Raw genomic sequence first — 13,222 nt, 5'->3', positions numbered from 1 at the left:
GAGACGTACAAATAGACACTTCTATATAGCAAAAAAAGTCTATAGTCCATTCTGCAGTTGAGCCCAGTTCATATCTGACCCTACTTACTGCGTTCTATAGGAGTGGGAACAAAAAAATAATAAATAAAATCAATATTGCGATATATTGTCGTATAATCATTGCACTGCCGGCAAATATAAATATTTTATCACGACGTGCATGTGCTATATGGATTGACCCCCTCCTCCCCCTGACCCTTTCTCTTCACTGTACCTATTTGAAATAAAACATCAAATGTCAAAAGTAAATCTTTAAAATTGTGGGGTAAATATTGGATGTGATTTTCCTGAAAAGGAAATAAGACAAATGTAACTACCGGTACTTATTTGTAGTTTATTTAATTTATTTTATTTTATTAATAATAATAAAATAAATGTACATGGCAAAACATATATTTTCAATTGGGGATAATATACCAGATAAAGCCCTGCATTGGATTTGTAGTTTTGCTGTGAGCGGTTAAAATCTTTACTTTGTATTTAACTCTAACCAGAGGGATGGAGACAAGAAATTACGCTGAAAAGTCATTACAATACAAACCAAAGTAAGGAGGCATGTCCAACATTTCTCAGTTGTTAGTGTTACATACAATGAAGGAAACAAATAGTCTTAGAACTTAGTGAAATTAAGCTCTACTTCAAAGATGAAGCCCTAAGAGAAAGGAATAGTATATTTGTTGATAATGTGTCTGTCTGTGCTGCTTTCTTGTCTCACTTTCTCATTCTGATGGGATGCAACACAAATCTGTGCAGGCAGATTAAATGTTGCTTCAGTGCAGGACGCAGGAGTGGGCACACAATTCAGGAGCGGGCGGTATTGGTAATGGTCAGAAATCTGAAAGCTCTATTGTTCGATTAAAATATGACTTAAATGCCCTGTGGAAGCCACTTAGATGAAGCCCTAAGAGAAAGGAATAGTATATTTTTGATAATGTGTCTGTCTGTGCTGCTTTCTTGTCTCACTTTCTCATTCTGATGGGATGCAACACAAATTTGTGCAGGCAGATTAAATGTTGCTTCAGTGCAGGATGCAGGAGTGGGCACACAATGCAGGAGCGGGCGGTATTGGTAATGGTCAGAAATCTGAAAGCTCTTTTGTCCGATTAAAATATGACTCAAATGCCCTGTGGAAGCCACTTTCTCTTTCTCATGTGGAATGTGTTTCACTCTGGGAGCGCATTCAGTGCACCATGTCAGTTTACATGACAGACTCCGCACTGGCAGGAGGAGGAGACGGTTCTTTTGGATTATACATTACGTAATGTGGGTAACTACTAATTCACCCATTGAAAACACAGTAACTATAATGACGTTACTGAATGGGAAAATGTAAAGAGTTACGTTACAAGTTTTTACAACTTTTATAGAACAATATGGCTCTGATAACCATAATATGTAATCATATTATGATTACATCATAACCATATACGAATAGCATCATCAAGACACTCCATCATGGAACTTTGGGGACTACGGATGGAAATTAGCATCCTTGCTAAATCCATTACATTTACATTGCATTGTATGTTTAGTGTTCATTATTATGTGCTGTCCCGTCCAAATAATCGTATAAATAAAATAAATAGAATGGCAACATATAGGGTAGGGTAGGTGCACAACATACAGTAGGCTCACTGAAAGATTACAAGCATAAAGCTCCTGTACACACCTGAAAAAGCATGAAATGCAAATAAATATAATAGATCCTGTTTCCTCTTAGACCGGAAATCAATTTAAGAATATTTTAAATTAGTTTGACACCCCTGTATAGAATGTATTGCAATGTGGGGTTTTTTAAGGTGATGTAAGTGAAGTTTATTGTTAAAAAGTCAAAACTCAGTCCAACACTAGATTAAAATACCAGTATGTTGCCACCTAACAAATACAACTTATATAAATGTGCAGCATAGGCTAGGAAGAGCAGGGGGTTGTTAACCAAGGAGAGAAATGAAGCGGACAGCAAAGTTTTTAGATTCTTGCTCAACCCTTTTGCACCATAACTTTTTAAAACTGAATGAAATGATTCTCGTTGATGCTCATGCTCTAAATGAATATAAAACATTTCCTGATAATAAGTTGGATCTATAGAGGTTTCCTTGTCCAATGCCTGAATATAAACCTCATTTATGACCAAAGTTTTTATAATCAAGACCTGAGACGCAAAAAGCAATCCTTGCTCTGAGATGTTTGACTGACCTCTCATACTCAGTGTCGAGCTTTCCCCCACAATTTGTAATTGAGGGAGATCAAAAGTCGAGAGTCTCCCGCTGGAAGTGCAGCCGTGGGCTGTTTTCACTGTAGAACTGACTGTACCAGCGCCTGTGCTTCAGGATGGCCGAATCCTCCTTTACCAGGAGAGGCTTAGAGATGAACTTCTTATTGTTCCAGACCATTACATCTCGCTCAAACTGGACAGAAGCAGAAAAGTTTGACATAATATGAGCACACTATTAATATTTATACATTTAGTATCAATGATTATAGTATAATCAACAAGTTATTTTGAGATTGGAATCCAATTAATAATGAATATTATAATTAATGCAAATCAAGTTTGACATAAGATTCTACAAATAAAGTTCCGCTCAGTAGATCCCAAATCTCCATCAGGAGGCATGCTCTAATAATAATACTAATACACTCTGATAAAGTTTATATTTGTGTGTGTCAGTTATAGACTGTAAAAAATATGGACAAAGCGTTCCCCGGGTCTAACGTGAACGTAAAATGAAGCCTGTCAGTCCTTCCTTGTGTACATCGCCATCTTTCTAGATCCGTTTGGGCCCAGCCGGCCATTGGCTGGCCCAGACAACGAGGCGGGACTTCCCCCCTTCTTCTCCGTTGGTTTTTATTTTGACTCGAGTGGGTGGGGGATCCCGTTCATAGACTGCAACGGTAGCCACGCCCCTCAGAACATGCGCGACTTTATGGTCATTTTTTTAATAAATGGGACCATAATTTTCCAAAAATAATATTATGACATTAGAAATGAGACTTTAAACTAGTGACTGGAAGCAGAAAGTATTCATGACCATGTTTATTAAGGTAATACAGTCTAGGTGAAGTTGGGCCCAAATACATGGACTTCTATGGGGCTATGGGTTTTTTTTGGGCCAATGACAGCGCCACAACAGGCCATTATATGAACTTTCAGGCAATCCCGATTTCCTTGTGGCTTCACAAAATATCTGTCTGACTGCCCCCCTGGTGTCAGTACTTAAAATATAAAATAACAAGTGTGAACCAATGTGGGCATTGTATCGCTAGATTGAGATATTCGGCATAAATATCGAGGTATGTAATGTTGTCCATATGCAGCCCTAGTGCAAGCACATGTGCAGCCCCCTCAGATACTTAGCAAGTAAGGTTTTTCTTGGGGGAAACTCTGCATAGGGATCAGCCTTTAGAGTCTAAAGTTTAGACTGTGGACATTCATACTGTTGTCCTGTACACTGTTAATTCTATTAAAATGGTTTTATCTTGTGTTCATGTGTTTATCTATTGATTATGCTCTTTCTTTCTTTTGCATGATTTGTGTTTTATTTTCACCGCTCTCCCTCAAAAGGCCTTGACTTTTGCCAGGCCACAGTTCATTTTCTTTAGCCTAGTTGAATTTCTTTGGAGGAATCGAGGATAGTAGTAGCAGTATGAAGTAGTATATGAGATTAGCTGCACACAGAGAGACTGCTGCAATGCAACCCATTCTCAGTTTGTGCTTGGAAATCTTAGACCAACACATCACCTCTTGGCTGGGGCTATCATGTGCATTGTCTACTCTAAATCACACATAGCTGACACCACTGTTGGGAATTGAACCTGGATTCAATAATCAAGCCTTTTTAATTGACTTAATCTTCCATTGTAACACATTTAATTATACCAACTAATCTTTCACAAAAATGTTAGAACTGGCTTAATATCAAGTTACAATGAAGAAGGAAAAGCGGGTATGTGTCACTGTACCTGGATACACTCTGCTTTGAGAATGAGTTTGGGCACCAGAGGAGGGATATTAGACTGGAAGAAGATGGTGTGCGACACCATTTGCAGTAGTGGCTCCACTGGAGTCACACAGTGCATTATCACCCCTCGACCCAAGAAACTATGGTCAAACATTAGAAAGACCACTCCTGGGCCAACCTATAATGTTTACAATTAGACAATGTGAAGAGTTAATTTATGAAAACATAAAGTTCATAAGTGTATTTGATACAGGTATATACTGTCCATTGTATGTGTTCTCTCCTGGGGGGAGTGACCCCTTTTGTTGTACCATATCAATATTAGTCTGGCCAACACCAACTGCCTGATACAGTGTCAGTGAGCTGTACCACTGGTAGGCTGAGGCTCAATTCATTTTCCAATAATAATAATCGCTCAACCACAGAACACTTACACATATTTTCATCAGTTTTCATATTTGAATGCACAGCGCCCCTCGCCTGCCAAACAATTATCTACATCCTAACTAGAGATACATTCAAAACAAACAGGCTAAATTAATACTTCATCACATGTATTTGTTTGCCTGTTGAAGTGACTCATGCCAGCATGTTTTGCAATTGAACAAAAAATGGTATACGACAATTACGGATGAACGGAGAAATTACGGGATGTAAACACTACACTACACACTATGTGCTAATGATGAAATTGATAGAAGTGTCAGAACTAGGGGTTCCACAGCCAGATAAACCAAGATCAAATTAGCCTTCCCTGAAGTTCAGCTCAGACAACTTTTTTTCTCTGATTTGTATAGAGTCAAGCATTTAAAATGAATAACATTCATATAGATGTTGAAAAGAATATAGAGCTGTTTGTGTTTATCTATATGACTATAGGACAATCCTCTGAACCGAAGTAGATAACTCTCTGGATGCTGGCGTAGCATTAAAAAGATGTTTAATAAATAGTCTACATTGTATTTGATTATTCAGCACTCTATTGTTTTTGCTATTTACTGTACCTGTCTAGCCACTACATCAACATCCAGCAGAGACAGGTGCCGTCCAAACATAGTAACAGTATGCTTCAGCAGCATCTGAGAACAATGTCCATTGGGTGCTGATTCTGGCTGCCATTGAACCTGGGAAACAAACGCACGCACGCACGCACGCACGCACGCACGCACTCACGCACGCACGCACGCACGCACGCACACACTCACACACACACACACACACACACACACACACACACACACACACACACACACACACACACACACACACACACACACACTTGAAGTGTAACAACATTGGTGGTTCTTGACTCAATACATACTGTAACATCCCAAGAGGAGACTTACTTTCCAGTGGTGTCGCCAGATCTTGCTGCTGGTGTAGCGTATATCCACTCCACTCAAAATACCTGGCGCATGTAAATGAGTCAGATGGGCCACATCTGCTGCATTCTCAGGAATTTCCTAATGAGGAGTGGGGGAGTGATATGTCATAAAGGTCACCGTTTATTGTTTGGTATCATTCACAGATCAAGCATATACAGTATATATTTATTTTCTCCCAAGTGCTTCGGGTGGTGGCTCATGTAGGATTGTGTTCCTATCCTTTTTTATTTTTGCGACCATAATTTCATGATGGAAACACACACCTCAATGTGGGCATTGATGTAGTGTTCAGTTCTTCCCCGGTAGACCCATTCTCCTCGTGTGATCTGTTCCTGTTCTGGAGTGGTCCACGATGGCTTCTGTCCATCACAGTGGAACCAAACCAGAATCAGTCCATTCACCTCACAGCTGTGCCAACACTGGACCTTGGCAAACTCTGGTACTGAAAGACAAAGGCAATAACTTCAGCCACCAAGTACAGTAATTTTCCTGCCTTCCTGGTGAGACAGATTAGTTGCATACATACTGGCAACCATTAGAGTTACACACTCAGTGCTACTGCACAGTGCGCAAGTATTGTATAACATTTATGAAAAATAAAACCTACATATGTACGCCTACATATAAATTATATCTGCATCGAACATGTCACTCAATTATTTATAAATCTGGCGTCAGCCTGGTGGACCTTGCTGGAAAGGTGTCAAACATGGACGAAACACCTCCACCAAATGGTTGCTTTTTTGTGATGTACACCTACTTCACTGTCCCATGAGTGGGACTATGAATTTGTTCACATTCACAAAAGCTTCATTCACACTATTATTTCTTTTTTCAAATTAATGTGTTGAACATTTCACCTGCACTGAGCCAATGCTGTATCTTAGCTCTAAGTTAGCTACAATACTTCAGTCAGGTGGGTATGTGATACTATTAGTGCAAAGAATCACCTTAATTTCATACCTTTCTCTGCATAAGGGATCTTTACACACTTTCCATCCTCGCCTCGAAACTGCCAACCATGGAATGGGCACTCTAGACAGCTCCCTACCACTCTTCCCCCCACAGCCAGATTGGCACCCAAGTGAGGGCAGTAGGCATCCACCACATAGGCCTTCCCATCCTCACCACGAAACACTGCAACTTGCTCACCTGGTTGGAAAAACAACTTGTTTAAAGTCTGTAAGATTTTAATTACACGTTGAGTTTCAAGTAATACCTCTTGTTGTTAACCTATCCTGCATGATCTAAATTCGCAATAGAAATCATTCAATTCTCTTACCAAAGTTTAAGACTGAGCATGCATCTTTTATATAATCCGTAAACATTTTTGATGTTCAGAGTGATTCAAAACAATAGCGTTCAAACGCATGGTCATGTCTACTCTACTGCTTATATATTTAAAAGATCTGTGTGCTCTAGTAGTGTTTTTGTCCAGGTTAGTCCCTTTAAGTTAGCCAAAGAGTCTTTTTGATTTATTTGTCACTTACTGTGATTAGGATTTACCAGGTTGATTTTTCCTATTTGCTTGCCATCATTCAGTGATGAAGTAATAGGATATACATTCAAAATGTCAAATAAATAAATATAACTCAAATGTCGGCTTATTTTTGCCCAAATCCCAACCATATCAGATACTTAGATTAGCAACATTAAAGATTATTTGCTTACTCATCTTTTATAGAGGTCTACCTACATTAGTTGTGCACTGCATACACTTTATTTTATTATTTATGTCTATAAATAATAAAATATTATATCTGCTGTTATTCTAATACAATCTATTTCAAGGAAATCACAATCAGTGAGAACAGATTCCCTCCTTGGGTATCATATTCTATGCTATCGGAGACCAAAATGTCTGAACACAGCGAATAGAAATAAGCCAAGAACACCAGTGTGGCAGTAGTTGTTCTCTGGTATTTTCAGATTTAGAATTGGCACCAAGCCAAACCATTTGAAATTTCAAAGTTAAATATAAAGGTTCACGCTCATTTTCAAGCAAGGCAAGGCTATAATGAGTATTAGGCTACAATATACATTTGTCACCATGACATTCACATTCAAACAAAAATACATTGTTTAGCGATTAAATGACAGAACAATGGTGATTCTGCATTTACAGATGAGACGTTTCCAAGCAACCAAACTGTCGTTGTGGACAACTTTGCAACATGATATGTTCTTATCAAATTCTAGAATGCATCAACAAACTATACTTTTTGGTGCACACACAATTGTCCACTACTGACAACTTTTCCTTGCTAATATAGAACAATACATGAAAACCAAAACCACTGGCAAATTAACAACTTTCAACCTGCCATCACTAATTTGGTCGTGTCATAATAGGCAGCAATTATATAATAATAATAATAATAATAATAATAATAATAATAATTAAGACGATTTACAAGTTCACGGTAGACAAATTATATGACAAATGACTTTGAATAATGCAACAGTATATGAATTTAGCATTTTGGGAATAGGCCTATATAGATAAGAAGAAAGAGTTTGAACTTCTGGTGGAGTTGACTTATCGTTTAACAGTTTCCCTAATGGCTACCCGTGTAGCCTATTGTATGTTGGAATCTTGCACCAAGTGGGCCGGGGTAACACAGGTGCACGGTGCAGATACAGTCATCATCATCACTGTCCCGAGACCGAGACACAGGCTGTGCATGAGAACTCAGCACTCTAGCTGGCTACCTTGCAGATGTGATCAGATCGGTAGCAGCTGGGCATCGATTCGATGAACAGAACAACTAACAAGTAACAACTAATGTTAATTGGCACATGACACAATAATGTTACTAATACGCACATGCAGTATAAAATAATGACATTAGTTTTTTATTTTGATTGCGACTCAGTCATACCTAAAACAGACACACTTTTGACACCGCCACGTTCAAGCATGTGTGAATCCATCACTCGATACCAGCCATTCGGGTAGACGGGCGGCAGTTCACCAGTTTTTCGTCTACGACGCACTTCGTTTGCAGCTTGAGCGCGGGATCGACCATCCTCAGCAACATATCCTACATCATCCGGCGCTTTCAGCAGCTCCAGAGGACATAACAGCAGTCTGTATAGACAGTTTACGACAAGGAGAGACATGCCGGCGATTATGCAAACCACGGCGCGTAGCGGAGCCCCAATCAGCCCCGTTTTTCTCCAGATCTGGTACCCATTTCTTATGGGGTCCAGTGGATCCCCCACCTGCATGATGATTATGGCACCCAGTCCCATGCATATCCCGATGATGACAGCTAGATTCCCACTACACATGTTGGGGTCGTCAGTCTATGTCCATCCATCTGTTCACGGGGAGCTGTGGCTGGCTGCGCAGCCTGGAACTTTCCAAGTTGCGTGCCACTGTGTATAGTCCAGATCCAGAATGACAGCGAGCGGGAGTCTGCGTGACGGTGTTCTAAAGCATTTGGCACGCAAATGTGGGAGCCCCGGCCGGTTGCCTAGTGCGGCAGTGCCATACCAGATTAAATACAACATCGGACTTCCGGTAGTGGCCTTCAAAGTAAGACGATGACCCTTAAGTCCCAATTTACCGTAAGTGAATAACTTTATAAATAATAAGTAAATCAAGATTTAATTTTTCAAAGCAGAATAAGTCCATTTCCGGCAGAACTGTATAGATATTTGCTTGCTCATTTGATGCTGATGCAGCTACACACAGTTCTATGGTTCTGTGCGCCTTGTCCATTTACAACCTTTTCCCGCTAGATGTCGCCTGTGGGCGACAGTTCATCGTAAGCGCTGGCCAAAGCCAGCCCAAAGCACTTCCAAAATTGGAGTTGACACTGCGGGGGAGGTCTGGAATCTGGATCATCATCATCAGCACCGTGTTGTGTGATCATTCACTGTAGTGGTCCACCTCCACAAGATATGCATTTTCATACTCCATAATGTGGAGTATTAAACCATTATATTCTCCCTACTGCAATAAGCAGTAGCCTAGCCCTAGCCTATGGACTATTACGTCAACATTGTGTAAGGTATAATTAATAATACCTATATGTATTCTTAATTTATGGTAGGCCTATGTCATTTTGTAATTATAATTGAAAAGGAAACGCTCATGTCATGTGTTTGCCTGCATCAGGCTGCATGGCAACTGTGCATAGGCCAAAACAACATGGTTCTGTTTATTACGCATGCACGCAGGCGTGCGTAATAAACAGTTCACGGGCCAAGCTACACCAGGCATGTGTGCGTTTGACGTAAGCGCACTGCGCGCACAACATCGCCCGACGCCCGGTGTAGCCCGGCCGTCAGAGTGCATTGCACTAGCTCTGGTCCGGGTTGTGAGAGTTGTTGTGCGTTCGACGTGCTTGATTAGCCTATGTATTCATTGGATTGTGCTGTGCATAGTGGCAAGTCTCACGACTCTCACGTATTCAGATTGCCAGTCCGCAGAAAAGATCGCTCGTATAGCGTCTGCGATGAACGTGCGTGCTGGACAGTTTGTTCTGTCCTTGATGCCCATTCCCATCTCCTATGTATTCAATTCCCTCATGTACAGCAACAGTAAAGTGTGCGACGTCAGGGCATGAGATTTTAAGATCAATGGATTTGATCACTTTAGAATTATTAACATTGTGTTTTTGTCCTTATAGCACCGAAGCAGGTTTCTTTGCTGGGTGTACAACAGTTCTTACGCTAGCAATTTCAGCCTGTTTTTTGATCAAGAAGGTCCCTGAAGATCCACTCTTCTATGGTATGCCTACAGTTCAAACTGTAATAAAGAGCTCTCTTTATGCAAAAGTTTAATATTTTGATGAGGCCTATTGCTGTTTATTTTATGTAGGCTAATATAGACTTCATATTTCAATAAATTTCATAGCTTAGTTTAGGCCTACTTTTCATCCAGTTCACATATAGCCTACAGTAAACATGTCATGTGTACCTCCTACAGTGTTTGCAGTCAATGCAATTATGAGTGTGAATTTGATCATTGGGCTTGAACAGGACAACATCATTGATGACTTCATGACCTTTTATCTCAAGGAGGCAAGTATTGACCTTGACCTCAGTAAAGCAATATGTTTGTGAACATATTAATGTCCACAAAGTGAACTTATGTTGTCTGTTTTTCAGGCAGAACCTCATATAAAGACAGCTCATGGACACATGATGTCCTACTGGGATGGTTGTGTACACTATCTTGTATATCTTCTCATGGTTGCTGCAATTACTTGGGGGTAGGTTAAGTATAGGCCTGAAACTATCAATTATCGTTAATAGCGATTATTATATTGATGACTTTTTACATTAATTGCATAACCAAGAAGTGGGTTTTGGGATATTTATTTAGTGTATTAATGAATCAACATGAAAATAGTTCACTAAAACTATTTGTCTGATTTCTACTTTGCCGAACAGCAGTGTCATGCAAAAATATAATAGCCTATAATAATATAGGAGTTACTGTAAACACTCAGGATTTTACAATAGGTGTGTTATGATTTTACAGAGATAGCTACAGAGCCATCGGACTCTACTGGGTGGGATCCTTTCTCATGCATGTTATAGTCTACATTCTTGGAAATGCTGTGGGTGAGTAGTACACACTAAAAATAATGCAGTGCAGCAGCAGTCTGTTACACCCTCAACCCCATTATGTTTCCACCAGCAATAATGAAGCCCCAAAGAAGTCAGTACTGCAGACCTTTTTGTAAAAGTTTGAGTCGAGTGACTTAAAACAGTCATATGCACAATTATGATCTGTCATGATCTGCTCTTCACAGGGAAGTATGGAATTCGTCTTTATAGTCCTCTCTTCCATCTCCATGTGCTATATGTGTTGGTGTCTGTCTGGGCCTGCTTCCGTATCTTTAGCCAGCCTTCTGCGTGGGATGTTCCGTTTCTGGTAGGAACCACTGGCTGCAAGCCAACCAACCTGTATTGATTGAATTACATATAGCTAAACGGTTTCATGTTGCAGGATGTTAGGTATTTTCAGCCTATGATGAGACATCATGGTTTGATTAACAACATGCTGATGTCGCTCATTCAGGACATCCAGGAGGCCCAGAAAAAAAGCTTAGCACAAAGGCCTCTGGATGTCCTATTTATCATCTACCTCATACCTGCTCTTGCTTTCTGCATCTTCAGAGGCCTGGTGAGTTTAACCACATTGTTCACCAAACTAGCATACTGACTTAACATACTGAAATAGAATAATCACTTTACGTAGAGAACCATACATCTCATTAGTGTGTTTTAGGCTGTGCTGGACTGTCCCAGTGAATGGTGTCAACAGTACATAATACAATATGAGCCGTACTTGAAGGACCCTTCAGCGTATCCCAGAATACAGGTACAAAATAAGTGGGGGTTTCCTTATTTGCAGAAGAACATTGTAATATTCATTATGATAATGTTTTACATTTCTTTGTAGCTATGGATTAATGTGCAGATCTAAAACAGATCAAGCAACAGTGTTTATATTTGTCAGATGCTGGTGAACATGCTGTACTCTGGGCCATACTATATCATCACTCTATATGGACAGTTGGTCCCAGGATGTGTGTGGATGCCAGACCTCACCCTGGTACATTCTGGGGCACTGGACCACGTAAGTGCCATCAATGGGAACTTATACTGTATGTATTGAAGCTAAAAACCAGTCACTGGTTCAGGTTCTCACAGCACTTACTTCTTATACAGGAAGTAAATAGTATAGTATACTGTTACTGTAGAAAATATTCCTAAAGCAGTTGCTAACGTAAGACAAGTAGGAACGTGGTACTCACGTGACGTCAGCTGTTTAGCCAAACTATAAATAGAGAAGCTGGTACTTGATCTATTGGAGGATCTATTGTCAGATACAAATACAAATTGTTGGACACCATTAACAAACATACATTCTTCACAATAGGAACAACCAAGTGACATGTTGACTTGTAACTTTTAAGTGAATATAATAATTTATAAAGATCTGTTAACCGATTAAACCCTCTAGACTTGGTAAACTGGAGCTGAGTTGGCTCTGTACTTGCTCTTAGCCTCGCATCACCAGATATTCCACAACGGAGGAAAGCCTGGTATTCGTTCCAAACTGGCCAGTGTGATCTGGTCTAGGCCACCCCTCGCTACGGAAATAAAAGATAGATATAGCAAACAAATGATTCCTATGAGCTAAACTACACGTAGGCCCTAAAATGATGATGCCCTTGATCGTGGGGAATTATTTTAGGTGATGCTTGGTTCCGGCTTGGCAGCGTTAGTCTTTTCAAAAGACTAAAAGATATTTAGTCGACTAGACTAACACTTAACTATTTCAGATGACTAAATATGACTAGAATATCACTAAACTAAATGGTGTCATTCAGACTAAATCAGAATTAGCTGTTATTTCCACTCCTGACCAGATCAGAAACCGAAAATGGTATTGATCCCAGGCTACTTTTTTAGCAAATATCTTTTCCTAAAATACAAAAATACCTTGCGAGCATTAAGATCGGCTATTTTTGGCTAATGTTCCCCCCATAATATGGATGCTGGGGTTCAAGTGGTCAAAAACTGGGAAGGTGTCATTACTGTCATTTGTCGCTTTCTCCCCTCGTTCTCGTTCTTTCCTCTCCTACTCTCACTCCATAGGCTCAGTTCTGTCATATGGGAGCATCGATGCATACTCGGACACCGTTCTCTCTCAGAGTGCCTGCTGACAGCCAGACAGTGTTCCTGCTGCTCAACCTCCTGTATGCTCTGGTTCCTCAGGCTCTGTGCTACCGCTGTGTCACCAGACCAGCCTTCTTCCTCAGGCCCACCTCCCCTGACAAAAAGGACTGAATGAAAGTATTAATAAAT

General features: G+C 40.1%; 2 protein-coding genes across 2 annotated transcripts; one reads left to right on the top strand and one right to left on the bottom strand.

Moving 5' to 3' along the window:
- Positions 1-2,285: 2,285 nt before the first annotated feature.
- Positions 2,286-8,680, bottom strand: LOC308319647 (cholesterol 7-desaturase nvd; the record flags this gene model as incomplete). The annotated part of the gene is made up of 7 exons (XM_080769756.1): positions 2,286-2,447; positions 4,003-4,179; positions 5,006-5,125; positions 5,348-5,464; positions 5,650-5,828; positions 6,350-6,538; positions 8,269-8,680. The coding sequence occupies 7 exons, from the start codon at positions 8,678-8,680 to the stop codon at positions 2,286-2,288; spliced, it is 1,356 nt and encodes a 451-aa protein (XP_080625882.1).
- A 1,172-nt stretch (positions 8,681-9,852) lies between these two features.
- On the top strand, positions 9,853-13,204 carry LOC308319639 (transmembrane 6 superfamily member 1-like; the record flags this gene model as incomplete). Its single annotated transcript, XM_080769745.1, has 10 exons — positions 9,853-9,944; positions 10,027-10,127; positions 10,326-10,424; positions 10,512-10,611; positions 10,884-10,966; positions 11,158-11,279; positions 11,427-11,531; positions 11,637-11,729; positions 11,868-11,987; positions 13,013-13,204. 10 exons carry the CDS (start codon positions 9,853-9,855, stop codon positions 13,202-13,204), a joined length of 1,107 nt encoding a protein of 368 aa, XP_080625871.1.
- Between the last annotated feature and the right edge of the window lie 18 nt (positions 13,205-13,222).

The sequence above is a fragment of the Protomyctophum bolini genome (assembly GCF_963924005.1).
Source record: "Protomyctophum bolini genome assembly, chromosome: 1".
In the NCBI taxonomy this organism is placed as follows: Eukaryota; Metazoa; Chordata; class Actinopteri; order Myctophiformes; family Myctophidae; genus Protomyctophum; species Protomyctophum bolini.
This window is presented reverse-complemented; position numbering and strand designations above follow the sequence as displayed.